This window comes from Xiphophorus maculatus, chromosome 17 (genome assembly GCF_002775205.1).
Source record: "Xiphophorus maculatus strain JP 163 A chromosome 17, X_maculatus-5.0-male, whole genome shotgun sequence".
Classification (NCBI taxonomy): domain Eukaryota; kingdom Metazoa; phylum Chordata; class Actinopteri; order Cyprinodontiformes; family Poeciliidae; genus Xiphophorus; species Xiphophorus maculatus.
Window position 1 is genome coordinate 17,328,012 of NC_036459.1, and position 18,161 is coordinate 17,346,172.

The 18,161-nt window shown below is 40.9% G+C and overlaps 1 protein-coding gene across 1 annotated transcript in view; it reads right to left on the bottom strand.

Annotated features, from left to right (window-relative positions):
* The window catches only part of ntf3 (neurotrophin 3), a 37,514-nt gene extending 21,270 nt beyond the window's left edge, over positions 1–16,244 (bottom strand). The window contains exon 1 of the mRNA XM_023349805.1: positions 16,079–16,244. Coding sequence (XP_023205573.1) covers positions 16,079–16,096 — 18 coding nt within the window. The 5' untranslated portion in view covers positions 16,097–16,244. The remainder of the gene's footprint in view (positions 1–16,078) is intronic.
* Positions 16,245–18,161: the final 1,917 nt, after the last annotated feature.

The window sequence follows — 18,161 nt, forward strand, 5'->3', positions numbered from 1 at the left end:
TCCACCTCTCACCACCCCGTCTTTGAACCCCACAGGGTGTCAGGGTGAGTGCAGGGAAGGGCAGAATTCCAGTCATAACAGTGAATTACCCTGTGAATGTTTCGCAGCCCTGAGCCAGGTGACTCATTGGCATTCACGGCTGATTATCTCCTCAGAAAAAAATAAAATAAAATTTAAAAAACGGGTTTGTGCATGTGTTGACGCAGAAAGAAAGTGGCTTTGTTTCGGTTTTTGTGCGCCTCAGAGACGGAGGGGAGAAAGTGAATCCACAGCTTATGCAAAGGGACGTTTCTGCGGAGGTTCAGGTCAAAGTGTAACGCGTGAGGACGGAATGTTCATCCGTCCACACACACACCTACAGGTACATTTCCTTCACCTATGTCAAAACTCACACCTTGGAGTAAGAGTGGTCTGACTTTAAAAAGGAGGCAGAAGACCAATGTCCTGTTGACTCTAAACGCTGCAAACCGTAATGAGACTCATACGGATTCAGTTACAGTGTAATTTTTAACCAGAGATGATGACAAACATGGCACCGAAGTTACAAAAGGGGACAATTTAATGGAGAATTGCATCAACTCATATTCCGTCGCTTTCAAACATTAGATTGTGTAACAGTGAGTTTATGGGAACGTCTGTGTCTTGGACAGAGTTTGGACTTTATAGCTGCTTTCTGTCCGTCAGCAGGTTCACCCATTAGCAGAAACCAATGCTAAGTTAGCATAAATAAGCACATATTCATACTGTAAATGTTTCAGACAAGACTAATGGATGTCAGACTGCTTTTTTCTCTACTAGTGATTTATAATTTGACCTTATAAATCACATTTTTACTTTGGAAAAGTCTGAAACTGCCCGTGGAGTTGAACGATTTCACCTTTCAGGATTAAAAGAAAACCCAAGAACAATTTCCTAATAAGAAACATAAAGTGACACCATAAAAAAAAAACATACTGCTCTACGCATAACGTTTACAAAAGTCCACCATATTCAGTTGAAGTCATTTTTAATGCAGTATAAGAAACTTTTTTTTTTCTCTGACATTGAACATTTTACAAAAAGTCCTTCTATTTGGTAAATACCACAATAATAATAATAATAATAATAATAATAATAATAATAATAATAATAATAATAATAATAGAAATTTTAAAAAGATAATTCTTTCTTTAAAGTCTGACAGCCATAAAGAAAAAGGAGATTTCAGCCTACCAGAATTATTCCAAGATTGCATCAACGACTCAGACAGGAGGTAAAAGTTTGTGTTCCTGATTCAACAATAAGAATTAGACTGGGTTATTATAAAACAGTTCTGTGGCGAACGGGTGTGTGTGTGTGTGGGGGGGGGGGTATCATGCTGTGTGGGTGTTTTTCTGTAGAAATTTCACAATGTAGTAGGAGTCTATCATGACTCCTAGTCTATCATGACTCCTACTACATTTCACAAAGTAGTAGAAGTCATGACAAATAAAAAAAAGAAAACTAAGACATATCGAAATAATGAAGTAGCATCTCAAAAAACATCTAGAATGTAAAGCTTCGGTGCAAATGGGTCTTCTACCCCTAAAACATACAGATAAATGAGCGACAAAAAGGTTTCAGGACAACAAAGTCAATGTTTCTGGGAGTCCCTGATGTCAAGGCGAGAAGCTGACTCAGTTAAAGCATCTCTGTCTTGAGGAATGAGACAAAATTCCAGCAAACTACAGAAACCAAAGAAGAAGAAAAAACCCGCAAGGAAAGGAAACGCAAAACGTCTGAGCTGGATGATACGTTTTAAAGGCAATTCTGACAAATATACAGACGTGTGTAAACTTCTGAGTTTAAGGAAACTTAAAGAAAATTCTCAAAAGTTTCTGTATTACTCTTTCATTATTCTGGTAATTAACAAGTAATAAGAATCCAAACTAGGAAATATTTATTCTGATTTAGTGTTGGACAGTGAAAAAAAAAAGGTTGTTTTTTTCCCCACTGTGTTGAGAGGATAGGAAAATATCGGATATCGACATTGACCCAAATGTTCATATCGGTTCATCCATAGCTTTGTGAACCTTTACTATCTTTACTTTGAACAAAAATCTGAAATTGCTGCTGATGAAATGACTCAATTACCATTGAGAACAGAAATAATAACTATTTGTAACCTGTTCTGTTATTTAGATTTTGAGTAACACACTGGATGTCAACTATTGTGAGTGTTTTACCGACACTCAGATTATATTAAACTGGTTAATTTGTCAGATTATCTGTTAGGGTAGCTGGCCTGCAATCTGCTGCTTTACAGTAATGCCAATTGTAGAGGAATGGGTGTAGTAGTCACTGTAGTACCCAAACTGGCCAGTAGGAGTCACATCATGTTGTCAATCTGTGATGTATCCTACATGCTTTGAAAATCACCTGAAAACTTTAGTATTAAATGACGTTAACACTGCACTGTTTTTTTTATGCAACAGGTGATCAGCAAATAGCAAAGCTATAATCTGAAAAGCAATATTGTGATGTAATGATAACGTGGTTAAGGTCGTCTCTATTCATATTAAAACACAGAAACGCTCTTTCTTGTAAAAGTCAATTCTCAATCAGTCAATCAGTTTTGGGAAAATTTTGGTACCACATCTGTGTAGAAACGCAGGTGTCGTGCGTTCCCATCTACAAATTGAGTCGGTCTGAAACCTCGAACCTCAGTCAGTCACTCAGATTAGATAATATCGTCATTGAACAGAACGCCGCATCATCCCCCGTACAAGTTAAATCATTTTCTGGTCCTTTATTCTCCATGGATTAAGACTGTCATTCTGGGAAGAAACACTCCCAGCTTCAGGTTTGTGTTCATTAGCAGTGACAGTTGCTTTTAAGTGGCCAAGTGAAGCAAAACTGTGAATACAAAATCCATCTGTCACAGAACCAGACATGCTGGTTAGCTAATAGCCCAAGAGAGTTTAGTCACTTTTTTTTTTTTGTTAGATATGTCAGGAAAATTCGGAGCCAGTCAGAGATGATCGGAGGATGGATGGAACTAAAAGCAGGGAAGACAGAAGGAAAACCTGTTAGAGGTCGAAGAAGAATTGAGCCTGGGGCAGATATTCACCTTCCAGCCGCAAAACAACCCCAAACATTCCTGGTGATGTTGTCTGAACTTGAGCTATTCTGCACAGAGAGATGGGGGGGGGGAAGAATCAGGATCTAGATTTGCAAAGCTGGTAGCAATACAAACAGAACTGCTGCTGAAATTTCAGTAAAAGCTCAGAGGATTACTTGACGTAGGTAAAAAGTTCCTGGGCAAAATGCAGCCCCCGCCCCCCCAAAAAAAACTTCAGGGGTTTGAATAGTTTTGCAATTACTTTCTGTACTAACAGCATCCGGATCCCCGACTGTCACTTTCCAAATGTCTCTTCTGAAGCTCTGGATCTCGAATTCCCATTTTGTCAGCGCTGCCAAGTTGGACACAGATCCTTGTTTCTTAAGGAGTTTTTTTTTCCCCCGAAGCACACAGTTTACATGTGCTACAGAGAGAATCAGGAATAGGTTACTACCCCTTGACAGCGTGAAAGAGATCATCATAACATAGCACAGCGCGGGAGAAAACATATTTCTGCTGTCGCACTTCAAACAGAGATGGCGATCTCAGAAGTGAAAGCAGCTGCGGGATTGTTTGTGTGGCGATGCGAGCTGGGAGTCTGTTCGCACTCAAGCTGAGAGTGATTGCCACAGTTTGGTCTATTGGATAAGCAAACATGGTGGTTATTGGTTTAGTCCTTGGGTGAAAGAGAGGAAGTAACAGAAAAGTGAAGGCCCTTAATCCACATTTTTCTTCTCCAAACAGGCCGGACAGACGCAGTATGGCTGGTTGGGGTAACGTTTCCGCCTGGGTTTCTTTAGGTACAAAGGAGAGGAGGCCTGTGTTACCTTGATGTGGTTCTCTTTGTACTCTACATCTGACAGAGAGCAGCATGACTGACACCCCACACACCTACGCTGATCAGTGGTAAGGGTCTCCCCTTCTGGCTGGCCTCTTTTTGAAATGGATCTTCTGCTTCTTTTGATGTTTCTCAACCCCTTTGATTTGCAGTCACATCTAGACAAATGTTAGATTACGTCCCACAATCCCCCCCCTCCCAACTCCATCCCCACCCATTGAGCCCCTTTCCAGCCGAGCCTCCTGGTGGGAGCGCAAACAAACACGGAGCTCAGGAGCAAGTTTGACGATCGGGGAATGTCCTATCTGCAAACTCGGTAAGATGGGGTAAATGGATTGCCAGCAAAGGTTGTGCGAGGTAGAAGAGGGACAGAGCAGTAATAGTTTACCAAACAAAATCAGACAAAGAGATCAGGGGAGCTAATCCAGCATCAAGCCTAATACAATCACTGAAGCAGGAATAGACTGCAGGGCTCAGCAGAGGCTTTGGCTTGTGTGTGTGTGTGGAGCGTTCCACCATCCTGGACGCACACACACCACTCACAAAACTCACAAATGGCTGTAAAACTAAAAAACACCATTATGTTTTACTTGAATGATGGTAAACTGGAGTTCTTGATTGATATATACAGTATTGCTACTTCTTGAGAAAACTAAGATTTCATTAGGATTATTTTGCATTGTTACAAGCCGTGGATATTGACTCTTAACTAAAGAAGTTTCTCTATGGCTCATTGTCATAAACAGAAAACGTCTCGTCTGTCAGAACAATAGGTCTACTTTAATCATTGATATTGAAAGTTTTTCTACACCAAGATGACAATCAGAAATGTGTAATGTGTGGAACTTCGTCTGTCATCCATCTCATGTCATTTGGTTTGTAGAACACATGTCCATGTCCATGACTGGTTCAGTCACGAAGGAGCTCTGTGGCTGCCTGTTCAGTGAATAACTGCTCAAGAATCAAGGCAATGCCAGCAACACGCCCTAAATTTGCATGTTACGCAGAGTTTCTTCCTGTTTATCTTTCTGAACTAAGGAACACTTTCCCCAACAACACGATCTGACGGAGTGACATCTTCTGGTTCGCCGCGTTGCCAGATCGATTTCTGCAGAGAGAAACAAAGAGTCCACCAGCATCTGCTCAGGTGTTTGGTAGGTGGTCTGACGTTGGGAGACCCAGCAGGGTCTGTGGCCGCTGATGGTCCTGACTAATTCACATAGCAGATCTGGGACGAGGCCACACTCCACCACCGACTAAGGAGGATTGTGGTCTTACGCACAACTCAATCTGTATTCTCTTGTGATTGTGATCTTGCTAATCTCTAGAAAATCCTGCTGTCTCTCGTGCCAACTTGCAATAGGGGTTAATGGAGGCAGAGCGGGTTACTGCACCCACCTCCTCCACCGCCCCCGGGGCAAACAAGCAAGTTGGGCAAGAGCCATAAAATCAAACAGAACGTTACGTAGACACTAAATGCAAATCCGAAGATGCACCTGTTTGGCATATTACTGTTAAATTCTGTTCAAGAGCAAATGAGTCAATCGCATGACGTGTCAATGCTTTATAGACGGCACACTGTTTACAATCCTCCCTCAAGCAAAGGATGCACCACATTTCCTCACACAAGACAACAACCTAGATTGACAATACACTCACATTTTTATACAAGACATTATTGAAGCCTGTCTGTGAATTTGTCCGTAATTCATGGAGCTATAAAGAATGTGCAAAATATAATAAAATTATAGCGATGCATGCTGTGCTTGTAAAACTAGTCTAGGTAATTTATATGAATTTGTTTATCTATCAAATCTTTGTTTTCCTGAATAAAATTGGCTTTGCCCTTTCAATAAGAGACAATAAACGACACATAATATGCCAGAGTTAGCCATGAAAGCTTTCATCTGCCGTCCCTCAAGGTACAATCAATTTAAAGATAAATTTACATTCTTACAAAATAAGAAAATAGAAATAATGATAAATAAAAAGCATTTTTTTATGTAAAAAGAACATATCAAGTTACAAATTTAAAAAGACTAAAAAGGCATAGAGCACAAACGTTTACCACGATACAAACAATACACAAAAAATAAAATCAAAATCACATGATCGCATGTGACCTGATTTGCACGCTGCGCTGGAACAGCTGGCGGCGTCAGACAGAGCTGCTTCCAGAGTTCATCTCATGTTAGCTGAATTATCAACAAGTCCTATCAAAATGCAAAGAAGCCATACCAGCATTAGCCTAGCACTTAAAAATACTACTCCTTGTGAACACATTGTCGGCGGGAGCATGTGCCGAGTCAGATTTAATTTCATGTTAAACACATACTGAGTATCAGAACGAAAACAATACTGATGATCAAATCCCAGGTTTTTTACAGTCAACATTAAAACATCCATGTTTGAATTTGCACAAACACAAAACTCTCTTAATTGCTGCGATTTGCTTGCATGTATGAAAGCTGACATTGGGATCATGCTGCATCCACATGATCCCTTATTCAATTTACAACAAACCCAAATGTTCTAATCTTTTTTCTTATTAGCCTCTCCCTGTCCATACGACAAAATGCCAAAGTTGAACATGATTCAGTTGTGGATCTTCATCACTTCTCTCATGTCCCATCCTCACTCACACCGTTCTGCTGTCACTCATGTGACATTCAACGAGGAGGCCCACCTAAGCCGAGTGCACTTGGTGGAGCTGGAGAGGCAAGTCGGGAGAAAAAAAAATAATTAGCACCACTGTGGAAAATTACAACAGCAGAGCTTGTATTGTACAGTAGTAGAAAACCCCTCAATGGGCATTCCTTTCAGCTTTTAGCAGTTAATGAATCCCTGGAGAACAGGGCTCGCCGCACCAGTCTGCACAATAAGTTCAAACGTTACAGTGAAATATAATCCTAGACGGCGTTGAAGGACAAGAAGACTACATGCGACTGTGCATTGCTCCACCCTAAAGGGTTCCAGTGAAACAAACACATTACAAACACTAATCCACATCACATGGCTGGAGACGTAGCTCCTCATTTGGTCTTTGTCAAACGAGGTACAAACAAGAAAGTCGAAAAAATTACCGGCTTTGCTTTCTAGTTCCCTAAATAACTCAAAGCAGAGAAAGTAAATCCAATAACTGAACTAAGAGATTCAGGAATTAAAAAAAAAATTGGTGTGCAAGCTTCTATCATTAGTGCGTTTTTATACAGGATGAAGCAATTAGACAGCAAATATTCCTCGCTAAGCTATGAAGTGTAAAGCGCTCCCAAAAACAAGACTCTACTCGTCTGATTTGAGGATTTATGATTAGATTGAGCTGCATGAAAATGTTTGAGCTGCAACGCAGTTATTATCTCGGGTCATCGAAGGTGTAAAAACCAGCGAGTTTCGGGACACAAGCTGCCTTTCCGTTGATCATAAAAGATGCGCAAATTGGAATTCCAAAGATAAAATGTTTGCTTAATGGAGACACGTCAATTTTGAAAAAACTCAATACAGTAAAAAATGAAAAAGTTTAGAATGAGGTCGTTCTCTAATTGGTGCATCTTGAAAAACTGCAGTGGAAACACTTCTATCACATTACATGAGTCAGGCGATTAACAACCGGATGTTACTACTGGCGGAAATGTCGAAGAAGACAACAGGAAGTAGTTGGAGGATGATGGTGCTGCTGCGTGTTTTTTAATGACGTATCGCATGTCACACTTATTCACATGTGATTTTAACTCCGTTTCTTATTTACTGGAAACACTGCCATTTCAAAATTGTGCTTTTGTCTGACATTAGGGAATTATCGGCAAAGTTTTGCGCACATTTGTAATGGAACCTCAGCTGCTGTAAGCTCTTCTTACCAACTAAGTTGCAAGATTTTCATGTCTGAGTTTAAGCTTACACACGTACAGGAAGAAGATGGGAAAGGATTTGTTTGAGCCATGTAATAAACTGGTGAAGAAAGGATGTTTAATTGCCTTTCCTGTGCATTTCTTACAAAATAAACACAAATGACTAAATGCTTTGTCAGTTCGTTAATAGTTGATGCTTTGCCTGGATTTCCAGTGTCGCTCTTACTGAAACCTCAGCAAAACGTTTAGGCTGCAAAGAAAACAAGGCACCTGGAAGGAAAACGCCTCGGGTTAAAGAAATGTTAAAAAAATCCTAAGAAGGACCATTTATGGTAAAAGCAATATTAAGGTTTGTGTTTTGAACTTGACTTTTAGCTGGTTATTCATCTGTGCAGTTAAACAGTGAGAATAAATTAGTTGGGGTTTTTTTGCGTGAGCAAAAAAATTCTAAATTTTCAGTTCAAGTTACTGCTAGACAATGGCTACAGCCACAACTGACTTGTGATTAAAAAACATTTTAAGTTGTCTTAATAAGTATTAGGCAAAGAAAAAAAAACCTTTATTGCGTTGAAACATCATTAGTTGAATTCAAGCGTCGTCACTGTGTCATAGATTCATTAAAAACTGCTGAATATGCCACGTTTACAGATCATAAACAACTTCTTGAAAAACCAATTTGTTTAATTTGTCATTAAACTTTTCTAACTTCTTTCACGAGCTATCTGTGCTGCGGTGCTAGTTTGTACATAAGGAGAAAGAAATCGAAATGTAGCTTCAGCTGTGTTTTTTTCTTCTTCATATTTTAAAATTTCCACATCAAATCAAAACCTAATTTTCAAATTTAAGTCACTCTGTTGTAATTCCCTGAATATGTCAGCATTGATTTGGTTTGTGGTTTATTGGTCTGTAGTGAACAATCAACAGATCTGAAGGACATTAAGTCAATCAGCAGCGCCAGCATTTCAAAAAGGAAAGCTAAAAATGACACAACTAACACATTTAAAAGTCCTACATGTTTTCAGAGGCAAAATGTTTCATACTAGCCAGAGATTTTCACAGATAGTTGAGATTTATGATTGATCTCGACATTAAAACGACGTAGAATGCGTAAATTAAATGAGAGCTACGTGCTACACTTCCAATTCAATTTAGTTTACTTCCACTGCAGGAAGTCCCATCGTTTCCAACGTTCGACCGAGTCACATTGATTAATGCCGTCAAATTTCTGCTTTTCAGAGGAAACGAAGTAAAATTCAGAGTGAAGACATTTTTAACTTGACTTCTTGTCATAATCTTCTCAAAACGATGCTGTTATGTTTTTCTTTTGGCGGCAAAAAAACACAACATGTAGCTGTAATGGCTTCCCCAAACTTTTGTTTGGAGTAAAAAAAAAAAACAAAAAAAAGTGATTGCTGGAAAATTTGTAAAATATTGGTTGAAACCAACGATGGACCTGCGGGTATGTACATTCCTTCAGTGTTACAGATTTAACTAGTCACACTGTTACATACATTAGATAAAAGGCTTCCTGTGGGACGGACTGCATCCCATAAATCTCACTCCCTTTTCTTGCTCCATCGTCAGAATGATGTTAAATCTTGACACGAAACCCATTTCAGAGTCGCTCTCCGTGACTCTAAGCGCCCGGGGTTCTTTATGTCTCGGATGTTTTTGTAAAACAAATGTTAAGAAATTCACTTGAAGCCCACTGTACTGAACTGTTGATAATGTGGAGAAACAGCTGTGTTTTGTCCCAATTCACCAAAACCTAAACCGATTATGCTAAAGAAATTAAATGAACCCTACCTAACCCATTTTGTGCTGGAAACAACTCAACCCTAACCCTTAAAGATTCTTCCTGTTTTTGTTTTGTTTTGCTTTTTGATTATCAAACTAATTTTAAAACCACTTCAGTCAGTTACTTCAGTATCTTGACTGATCCATAAAGAAGCTGTAACACATCAGCATCGGGTTAAGGATTACTTTTTATTTTACATAGAGATCCGTTAGTTTGGATGACATTTTTCACTTAATTAATAAAATCACAGCTTGGAATTACAGTCCATCCTTGACATTAACATTTGTCTTGCTAAACAAACAACAAAAAAAAGAAAACAGAGGTAAATACTTATTGACATAACTTTATCTAATTCAATGTTAAATGGCGAGTGACATCGTCGTGGTGATCAAAACCTACAACGGCGTATTACCGCAAACATTTTCCAATTTCAACGTTTTTTCTAAAGAATTTTTGAAATGAATCTCAAAATTTCAGAGTTACTTTGCACAAATTTGTGACTTTTCAAACAATGACATTTCTTTTTTTCTTTATTTTTTGTACCCCACCAGGGGGTCTTTTTTGTGGACTCTAGTGTCCCTTATTTTTTGAAAGTAGGCAGACAGGAAAGGGGGAAGGAGAGAGGGGAAGACATGCTGCAAATGTCGCCGGGTCTGGAAGTCAAACCCGCGACGGCCGCGTCGAAGACTCAAGACCTCCAAACATGTGTCGCGCTAACCGCTACGCTACCTCGGCATACCCAAACGATGACATTTCTAAGTGTTTTCTAGAAAATTCGTGAGATTAACCTAAAAAATGTCAGTATTTCTTGGCAGAAATTTGCTCCTCTTTTTCTATTTACAACAACCTAAACATGCCGTTGTAAAGACCAAGATGTCTCACCGCAAAAACTAAAATCAGCCGGGCAACCCACCACACCAGTTTCCTGTTCTGTTTCCCTCCAGGTACACATTCAAGCCAGGATTAGTATTATGTCAGAGTTAAGGTCAAACCAAATGTGCGGACAAGTGTGGCGGGTTGGATTTGTGCGGGGTGAGCTTCAGAACGCGTCTAAAAGCAGCAGGTTTCGCCTCCGGGTCATCTGAACATCTGCCGGCTCAATTATCAAAGGTGGGTCCATCAGTCTAACGCATGTGTCACGCCGAGGTGTCTCCTTCTGAGGAGATAATGAAGTGGGACTTCCTGGGCCGCATCTGAGTCCGTCTGCAGTCTGTTAGCACGGTGCTTTAACTCAAAGGAAACTGAAATACCTTAGATATAGAATGTCAGGTGTTGCCGCAGTGAGGGGTCAGCTGGGTGAAACATCAGCAGGAAGCCAGCAGGTTGGAGGTTCGAAAGGGCAAAACGGGAAACTTCTGGCCACAAATGGCACCTTTCTTATTGGGTCGGTATTAGATGGGCTAAAAAAACATAGCATATCTACAGCGGCCCTGAAGTGCAAACCACATCAACAAATCACTCAACACAAGTAAAAATTGAAAAACACAACATATTAAAAAACACAACATTGGCTAAGATCAAGAACAAGTTAAGAAAACACGACAAAATTAGGTGGGAACTACTAGAAATTAGGGAAACACAACATCCTTAATTTGTAGCCGTTGCTCATCTACAAATTAAGATAAATTGTAGTTGATGTTTATGAACAACTACAAATTAAAAAAATCACAGTCTGTTGGCGTATCGTCAAAAATGATGTTGTCCAATCAGCAATCTCTTTGATTTCCCACTGGGAAAATTTACATTTTGCTACTGCTGTTGTGTTTTTGAACATATGGTTGTGTTTTTCAATTTTATAGCTGTGTGCAGTGACTTGTTGATGTAGTTTGAACATCAGGGCCACCGTATATGTCAGTTGGTTTAGATTGTTTTTAGTTTTTTGTACCATCTGCAGATTAAAAGTCGTAGTTGTGATTGCTTTATGGTCAATAGACTGAATTTCTACAGTTCCTTTCCAGTCATACAGACTGACCACTCAAAGCGCTTTACAGTGCCGTGCTTCACACACCACATACGTAATATGGGGTCAACTGCCTTGCCCAAGGACATACCAACGGGAGAAATCTGGAAATGAACCTACAACCTTCCGATTGCAAGAGGACAACTAAGCCACATTCTCCAACTGCCTAAACATGAGCAATTGAGTTTTTTCAGTAAGGATTCATCCCATAACAAGTCTCATTCTCAACAAGACTCTATATATCCTCGTAACCTGCATTTGCATGGCATGATAAATTGGGTTATGTTGGAATTCAGGCCAGGAATTGGCTGTATCAGGGTCAATTACTTTATGCAGAGGTCAAGAGTACAACAGAGAGAGGTTGGATGTAAACGGAGTTGGAAAACCAGGGAAGGTAAAGGTCCGGACGGCGGGTTTAAGGGATCACATGTTCCCTGTCTGTTGTGTCACTGGGAAAGTGTGAGAAAAAGACAAACAGGGAGACTTTTGGTCGTTGCAGTGCTGATGACCCCAGACTGGCTGCACAGAGCTGTGTCCGATCACACTTCCACTCATCCACATCCTCGCACTATGTTTTGTTCTAACTAGTCATAAGAATGTGCAGCGCATAAACACTCCGCTAAATGTGTAAACCATCCCACAGCAGCCGGGACCGTCAGACTGCAAAGCATACAGTATAGGAGGAAAGAGCGAGCAGTAGGGGAAGTGTCGAGAACATGCCGGGAATTTCACCTCCGACTTCCGCAACACTTAGGAAAGCGCAAAAGATCGGGTCAGAAAGCCTTAAAGCTCCGTCATAATTTAGGCTCTTGACCTTACGTCGCATCAACACAAATCTTTGTATTGTTTTAAAATACTCGAGTCCCACTTGACTTTATTATTAAGAGCCGCTGGCGTTCTGAAAAGCAAAGGCAGCTGACAAGAAACAGGGCTGAGTGCTTTCAGAGGAGAGATGGCTGAAGCCCTGCAGAGCAGCAGGAAGGTTAGACTTAGACTTTGTCATTTTTCTGCCAAATGTGATTTTGGCAAAAAAATTGTAACATTTTTTTGCATTGTTTTAAATGAGAAGGTCATACAACTGACAGCGATTGTCATAGTAACACTCATATACTTCGGTGGAAGTAATAATAATTTCATCTAAAAGCGGCAGCTGTGTAAGGGTTTATAAATACGGCTTACATGTGAGCCACTGTGAAAGTTAAACTGACATTTTCTAATAAACATCTTCTTTGGTTTCCGACTTATTTGACTAGGTGTTAGCATGAATGCTAATCAGCTAAGGAAGAGAGTTATCTGTTGCAGTGGAAATATTTACCACTCCCATTTACAACATTCCCATTTTCCAAATATCTAATCTGATCAATCAATATGAAGAGAGACATTTAAGCTCTTTAAAATATAAAAATAAAAATGTTTGTCCAGTCTGTCTGATTGCAACGTTTCTCCTCATCTTTTTTCTTTGTGTAGATTTTTGGAAGGGGTTTAATGAAGGAAGAAATATAGCAAAGAGTAGCGGCACAAAATTAGTGACTTTTCCGATTTCACAGCCCACACTTGGCTTCACCTCAACAGTTCATGCATCCATCTTCTTCCAACACATTCTCATTTCGTTCCTTCATTTTCATACCTGTACATTTATAACCCTGTACTGAAGTCGTGGTGTATTAGAAAACAAATAGATGGACTGATGAATTCTCATTTAATTCAGTCGTTCTAAACTCATTCCTTCGTCTGTCTGTCTGTTCTGACCAGAGTGAACCGGACCTGACCTCCAGCTATATCCCAGACCTCACTGACCATTACTCCCTTGTATCATGTCCATCAGGCTAACCCTGTTTGAAGCTGGGACTTCAGAGCGCTCGCCCCAATTGGCTCCTTAAACTGCTACTTAAAGGGGACTTCCCCACCGAATGAGGTCAAAAATCTTTGAAAGAGATCCAATTTTCCTGTCATGATCAGCGATCAGCTCAAACCGCTTCGCCTCGTCTTCAGACGTTTTCCTCGCAAATGTCTGGACGCGGGGGTCGTGACCTCGTGCAAGTAAACGCGCCGCACGCTGACCCGGCCGGACGTGGAGCGGGCTTCCGTCACACGCGAACAGCACCTTAAACAAAGACAAAGCTTCAAAGCCCAACCACATGATAACAAATGCGTCCATTACTGTAAAGTTCAGAGTCTGACATCGGCTCTTCTGAGAACGAGTTTGCACTGCTCTCGATCTTTGACCTTTGACTTCCTGGCACAATCAGTTTGAAAAGTTACACCTTCTTTTTTTCTCTCTCTCTTTTTTCAGACTGAAGGATTTACAGCCTCATAGTGCCTTGGTAAAGTATTCACACCCTAAAACCACAAACGCCGGCACATTTGATTCAGACTGAGTAATTGTGAAGCGGAAAGAAAATTATAGTTTTTATTTTTTAATTATTATTAGTTAAAGAAAATTTAAAAGTGCGGCATGCTTTTGTATTCAGCACCCTTAACTCTGATGTTTAAATCAGACAGAAGAGGATTGATTGGTGAAATAGTCAAACTTCTTGATGACACTCAGGAGTGGCTGCATCATGCTGCGGGAATCATTTCCTCAAATTAGATTGGTGTTAATAGTAAGTGAGCCATTAATCAATATTTCATGTATATTCGCTGGATGATTTTAATTATATCTGACAAACTCTGGTGTTCATTACGTGTTTCATAATTGGTGACGTTTTGATGATGTAAAGCACTTTGAGCTGCTTTGTTGCTGAAATGTGACATGCATACAAGCCTGACTTGACTTTTCCTGCTGAAGAAGCGCGAGCCCACAGCATGATGCAGCCACCGCCGTGTGTGTTTCTATCACCCATCATCAAACACAGGTTCTTATCCAGAGGAGGCTGAATGCCAGCACATGCTGCAGTTGTTCAGGTTCCCATTTGTTAAAAATGTGAGCATGTTCTCACTGGCTGTTTAGTAATTTGACATTTTGAAAATAAATTTGCTTAATAAAAAACAAGGCAATTAAAAAAAAAAAACTTTATTCAAGAAAAAGTTTGGGTTCTAGGGTGAGGTGGGTTTTTTTTTCTTTCTTTTTCTTTTTGCTGTATGGAAATTGATTTAAAACTGCAACGGAAACGCTTGAGTCACATGAGCAACAACCGGACGTCATCACAGGCGCATTTATCTTTTTTATTACTTGTAGCCTGAATAAATTTATTAATGTAAACGCCACTTATGTTTACATTACTTATGCGAAACTTTTTTTTTGTTACATTCGCGGAATATTGACAAAAGAAACGCAGCTCCGTGTTCCTCTATTACATAAAATGTCAACAATACAACACTAATGTCCGCGGTGCGTGTCAAACACCTCCCATTAGCTCCACCCTCGTCGTATTGACTCCCCATTTTGTTTTCCTTCCATCTGTTTATCTAAGTGACTCTCACGGTGCTTCAGGTACACAGTGCCTCCCTCTCTCTCTCTCTCTCTCTCTCTCTGCGCCAGACGGAAGCCATTACCGGATTCAAGTGTTCATAAAGTTACATTATTGTTTCTCTTCCAAGTCAACTCCATTCGAGGCATCTGCAGCAGCAGGAAGGCTCCCGACAAAGGGCCCCACAGCGCCCACTCAGCCGCACATACTGCAGATTGGGGATGAAACTGAGGGGGGGGGGGGCAAAAAAAAAAAAACTGTTCCAACTTTCACTTATTTTAGACCGTTTTTATTGTTCCGGTCATGTCCCACTTGCTCCAAATCGCTGAACTCCCCCAGAGAACGTTCAGTCGGATCATTTCTGAGCGGGACTCTTCTGCATTCGCCAAACAATTATGCACGCATGCGGTAGGAGGCGGCGCGGCTGAGGAGGGGGACAAATAGCCCCCCCCCCATTGAAGACATAGCCCGCCTTTGTTTTGGGTCTCATCTGTTACAGCTCAGCTTTCACACCTACAAACAGGCGCACGGGGGCCCCCCGCAATTAGCGCGTGGGGAGCCCGAAAGGCGCAAGTTGAGCCGCTTTGGTGCGCGCTCCCTGCAGCACCTGCCTTCCGACTGCTTAAGACTTTTAAGAACTGTTGCTGACATTCATGTGCATGTGTCGGTGTGTGTGCGTGTGTGTTTGGAAATACCCATCCCTTTTGTCTACCTGCGCACAGTCAGAGAGGCGAGTACAATGAGTGCGTCCGCGCTGCGCTGCCTTCAGGGAAGCGCACGGCGCGCGTCTCACGTTCTGCTCCGTTTTCCTACTGGAACTCAACTGTGACCTGCAGAAATGAGCGGCTCTGCCCGTTTCTGAAAGGACTAAAATGTAAAATGTGACTTTAGAGCGAAATATACAGTCTCTGAAACTTTTTCAGCCTAAAAGGGAAAAAAAAAGAAGCTCCAAATCTGCCTAAAACGCAAAGAGCGCGTCTTTGGAAACTTTGGAAACGGAGCTGTTGGGAGGATTCGGTTCATTTTCTCTGTTTCTGCTGGATCAAATTTCTGTCTTGAAAGTAAGAAAAAAAGAAGAAGAACTTTGTGCACAGTAAAAAGCACCACAATTGAGGGTCGGAGGGGATGGAGAGAAAAAGTGCTCCTACCGTAATAAAGGTAACCATAGCATCGGCGGGTTAGTATCCAACAGAGTCGACATGAAGCTGATTAATTCTCACACAGAAGCTTTTGGCGAAAACTTCCCACTTTCTGAGGACTGCCGCCTATCAGTGCGCCACACTGGATCTGTGCGGGAGAGGAGAGGCTCTGGGTGTGCGCAACTCTCTCTCTCTCTCTCTCTCTCTCTCTCTCTCTCTCTCTCTCTCTCTCTCTCTTTAAGGACAGATGGCTGTTGGCGCAGGAGAGTCTCGCTTGCATGCAGCTCTGGCCGTTGTGTCACTGGAGAGCCTGCTGACATGAATTAGGACACCGAATTAGAAACGTGTGTTTGGAGTGAGGGCGTGCGTATCGGATGAAACCAAAAGTCACGCACGCACGTGACCTTTTATTTATTTATTTATTTATTTATTTATTTTGTATCGCAAAAGGTGAAAAGTTCAAAGTTTCGAGAAACAACAACAAAAACACAACACACACCTTACGGCTGACGAGCTTTTCCAGAGCGACTGGCTGCAGGGGCGATCGGAGATCGTTGGAGGCCCCGAGCTGTGACTTATGGGAGGCCAACAACAGAGACTTACAAAAAAGTAGTGCAGTACACACACACACACACACACACACATGCAAAATAACATTTTGCACCACTTTGTGTTGGCTCGTAACATAAAGTTGGGCTCTTCCTGATCAGAACTGATCTACCACATGTATCTGCAGGACTCTTTGCTTTTCTTGCTGCTTTATGGATTCATGATGGACGTGTTTGTTTATTTATTGTCACACAGATTGTATTGTTTCTGAACGTAGAGAACATCTAGTGTTCCTTTTTCCGTCTCATCTGAGAAATACGTTTCCAGCCTCCTACCTGGTTAACAAAAGGGTTTCTTTTTTGTAAATATACAGTAATGCCTTTGAAAGTCCTCTGTAGATGCACAATGCGTACAGTATTACTAATTCATGATGCAGGATGTTAGGCATTCGTGTTGCTTGTGATGGGGATACTTGATAACGTTTTCTCTTTTTAAACCCTTTCAGAAAAATTACAAAAGCATAATGACAAATAGATCTTTAACTCCTCTGGTAACTTTGGAATCAGTAGAAAATATTCAGTTAGTTGCAGATTTCTGCTTCTGCTTTTAAAGGGACAGTATTATATGTTTTCCAGGCAAATAGTGCAATTTTATGGAACAATCAAGTAATTTTGTTGACCTCAGTTACTGTAAAAATGCTACAAGTAACAAATATGACTAATGAAATTTGACTTTGTAATTTAGTAATTTAATGCCTTGGGCCGCTGTCTCTTTAAGAAGCTCCCACTCTTGCCGAAACTCCGCCTTGAGGAAGTCGTCACAACATGGCTCCTCTGTCAACCCTTTGCCAACGTTTTTACCAGCTTTGCTCTGAGAAGTAGCTCCTACAATGAGCTCAGCAGATGAGCAGCGCCACCAGGTGTTTGCTAATTGCTGCTGGCTAGTCTGAAGGAGCCGAGTGACGGAGGAGTGCGTTGTGAGGCAGAAGGTTGGAAACTGCAGCTCCGAGGAGGAGCTGCGTCTCGAAGGCGGGGCTAGGTTCAACCAGGCGTTTTACACAACTGAATGGTTGCCATAAAGATTAACGTATTTAAAAAAAAAAAACATTCATGAAGGAATCAAAGCAATTCTCCAGATTTGTTTTTGATGAGGGAATAATATAATGTAAAACAAAAAAAAGGACTATTATATATAATACTGCCCCTTTAAATGAGGGTTTTAAACTTTAACTATAAGCTGTACATCTGCTTACACTCAGACACTTTTACTTGACACACTTTTCTTCCCCGAGAATTATTGCCACTCTATTTCTTTTCCCTGCGTATGACTAAGCATTAGTCATACATCACAAGACGTCCCTTAATGTAGCACTGTAAATGTTTTATCATTACAATGCTAACATTTTTAGCTAGCAGGTCCTGGAGGCTCCTTCACAAAACATGAGAACCGCGTTACTGCCCCGAACCGAATGGGAAGTCATTAAATATGGAAGAGGAGGGGAAGTTTTAGTGGGACGGAGCTTGGAAAGGAGATGAATATCTAA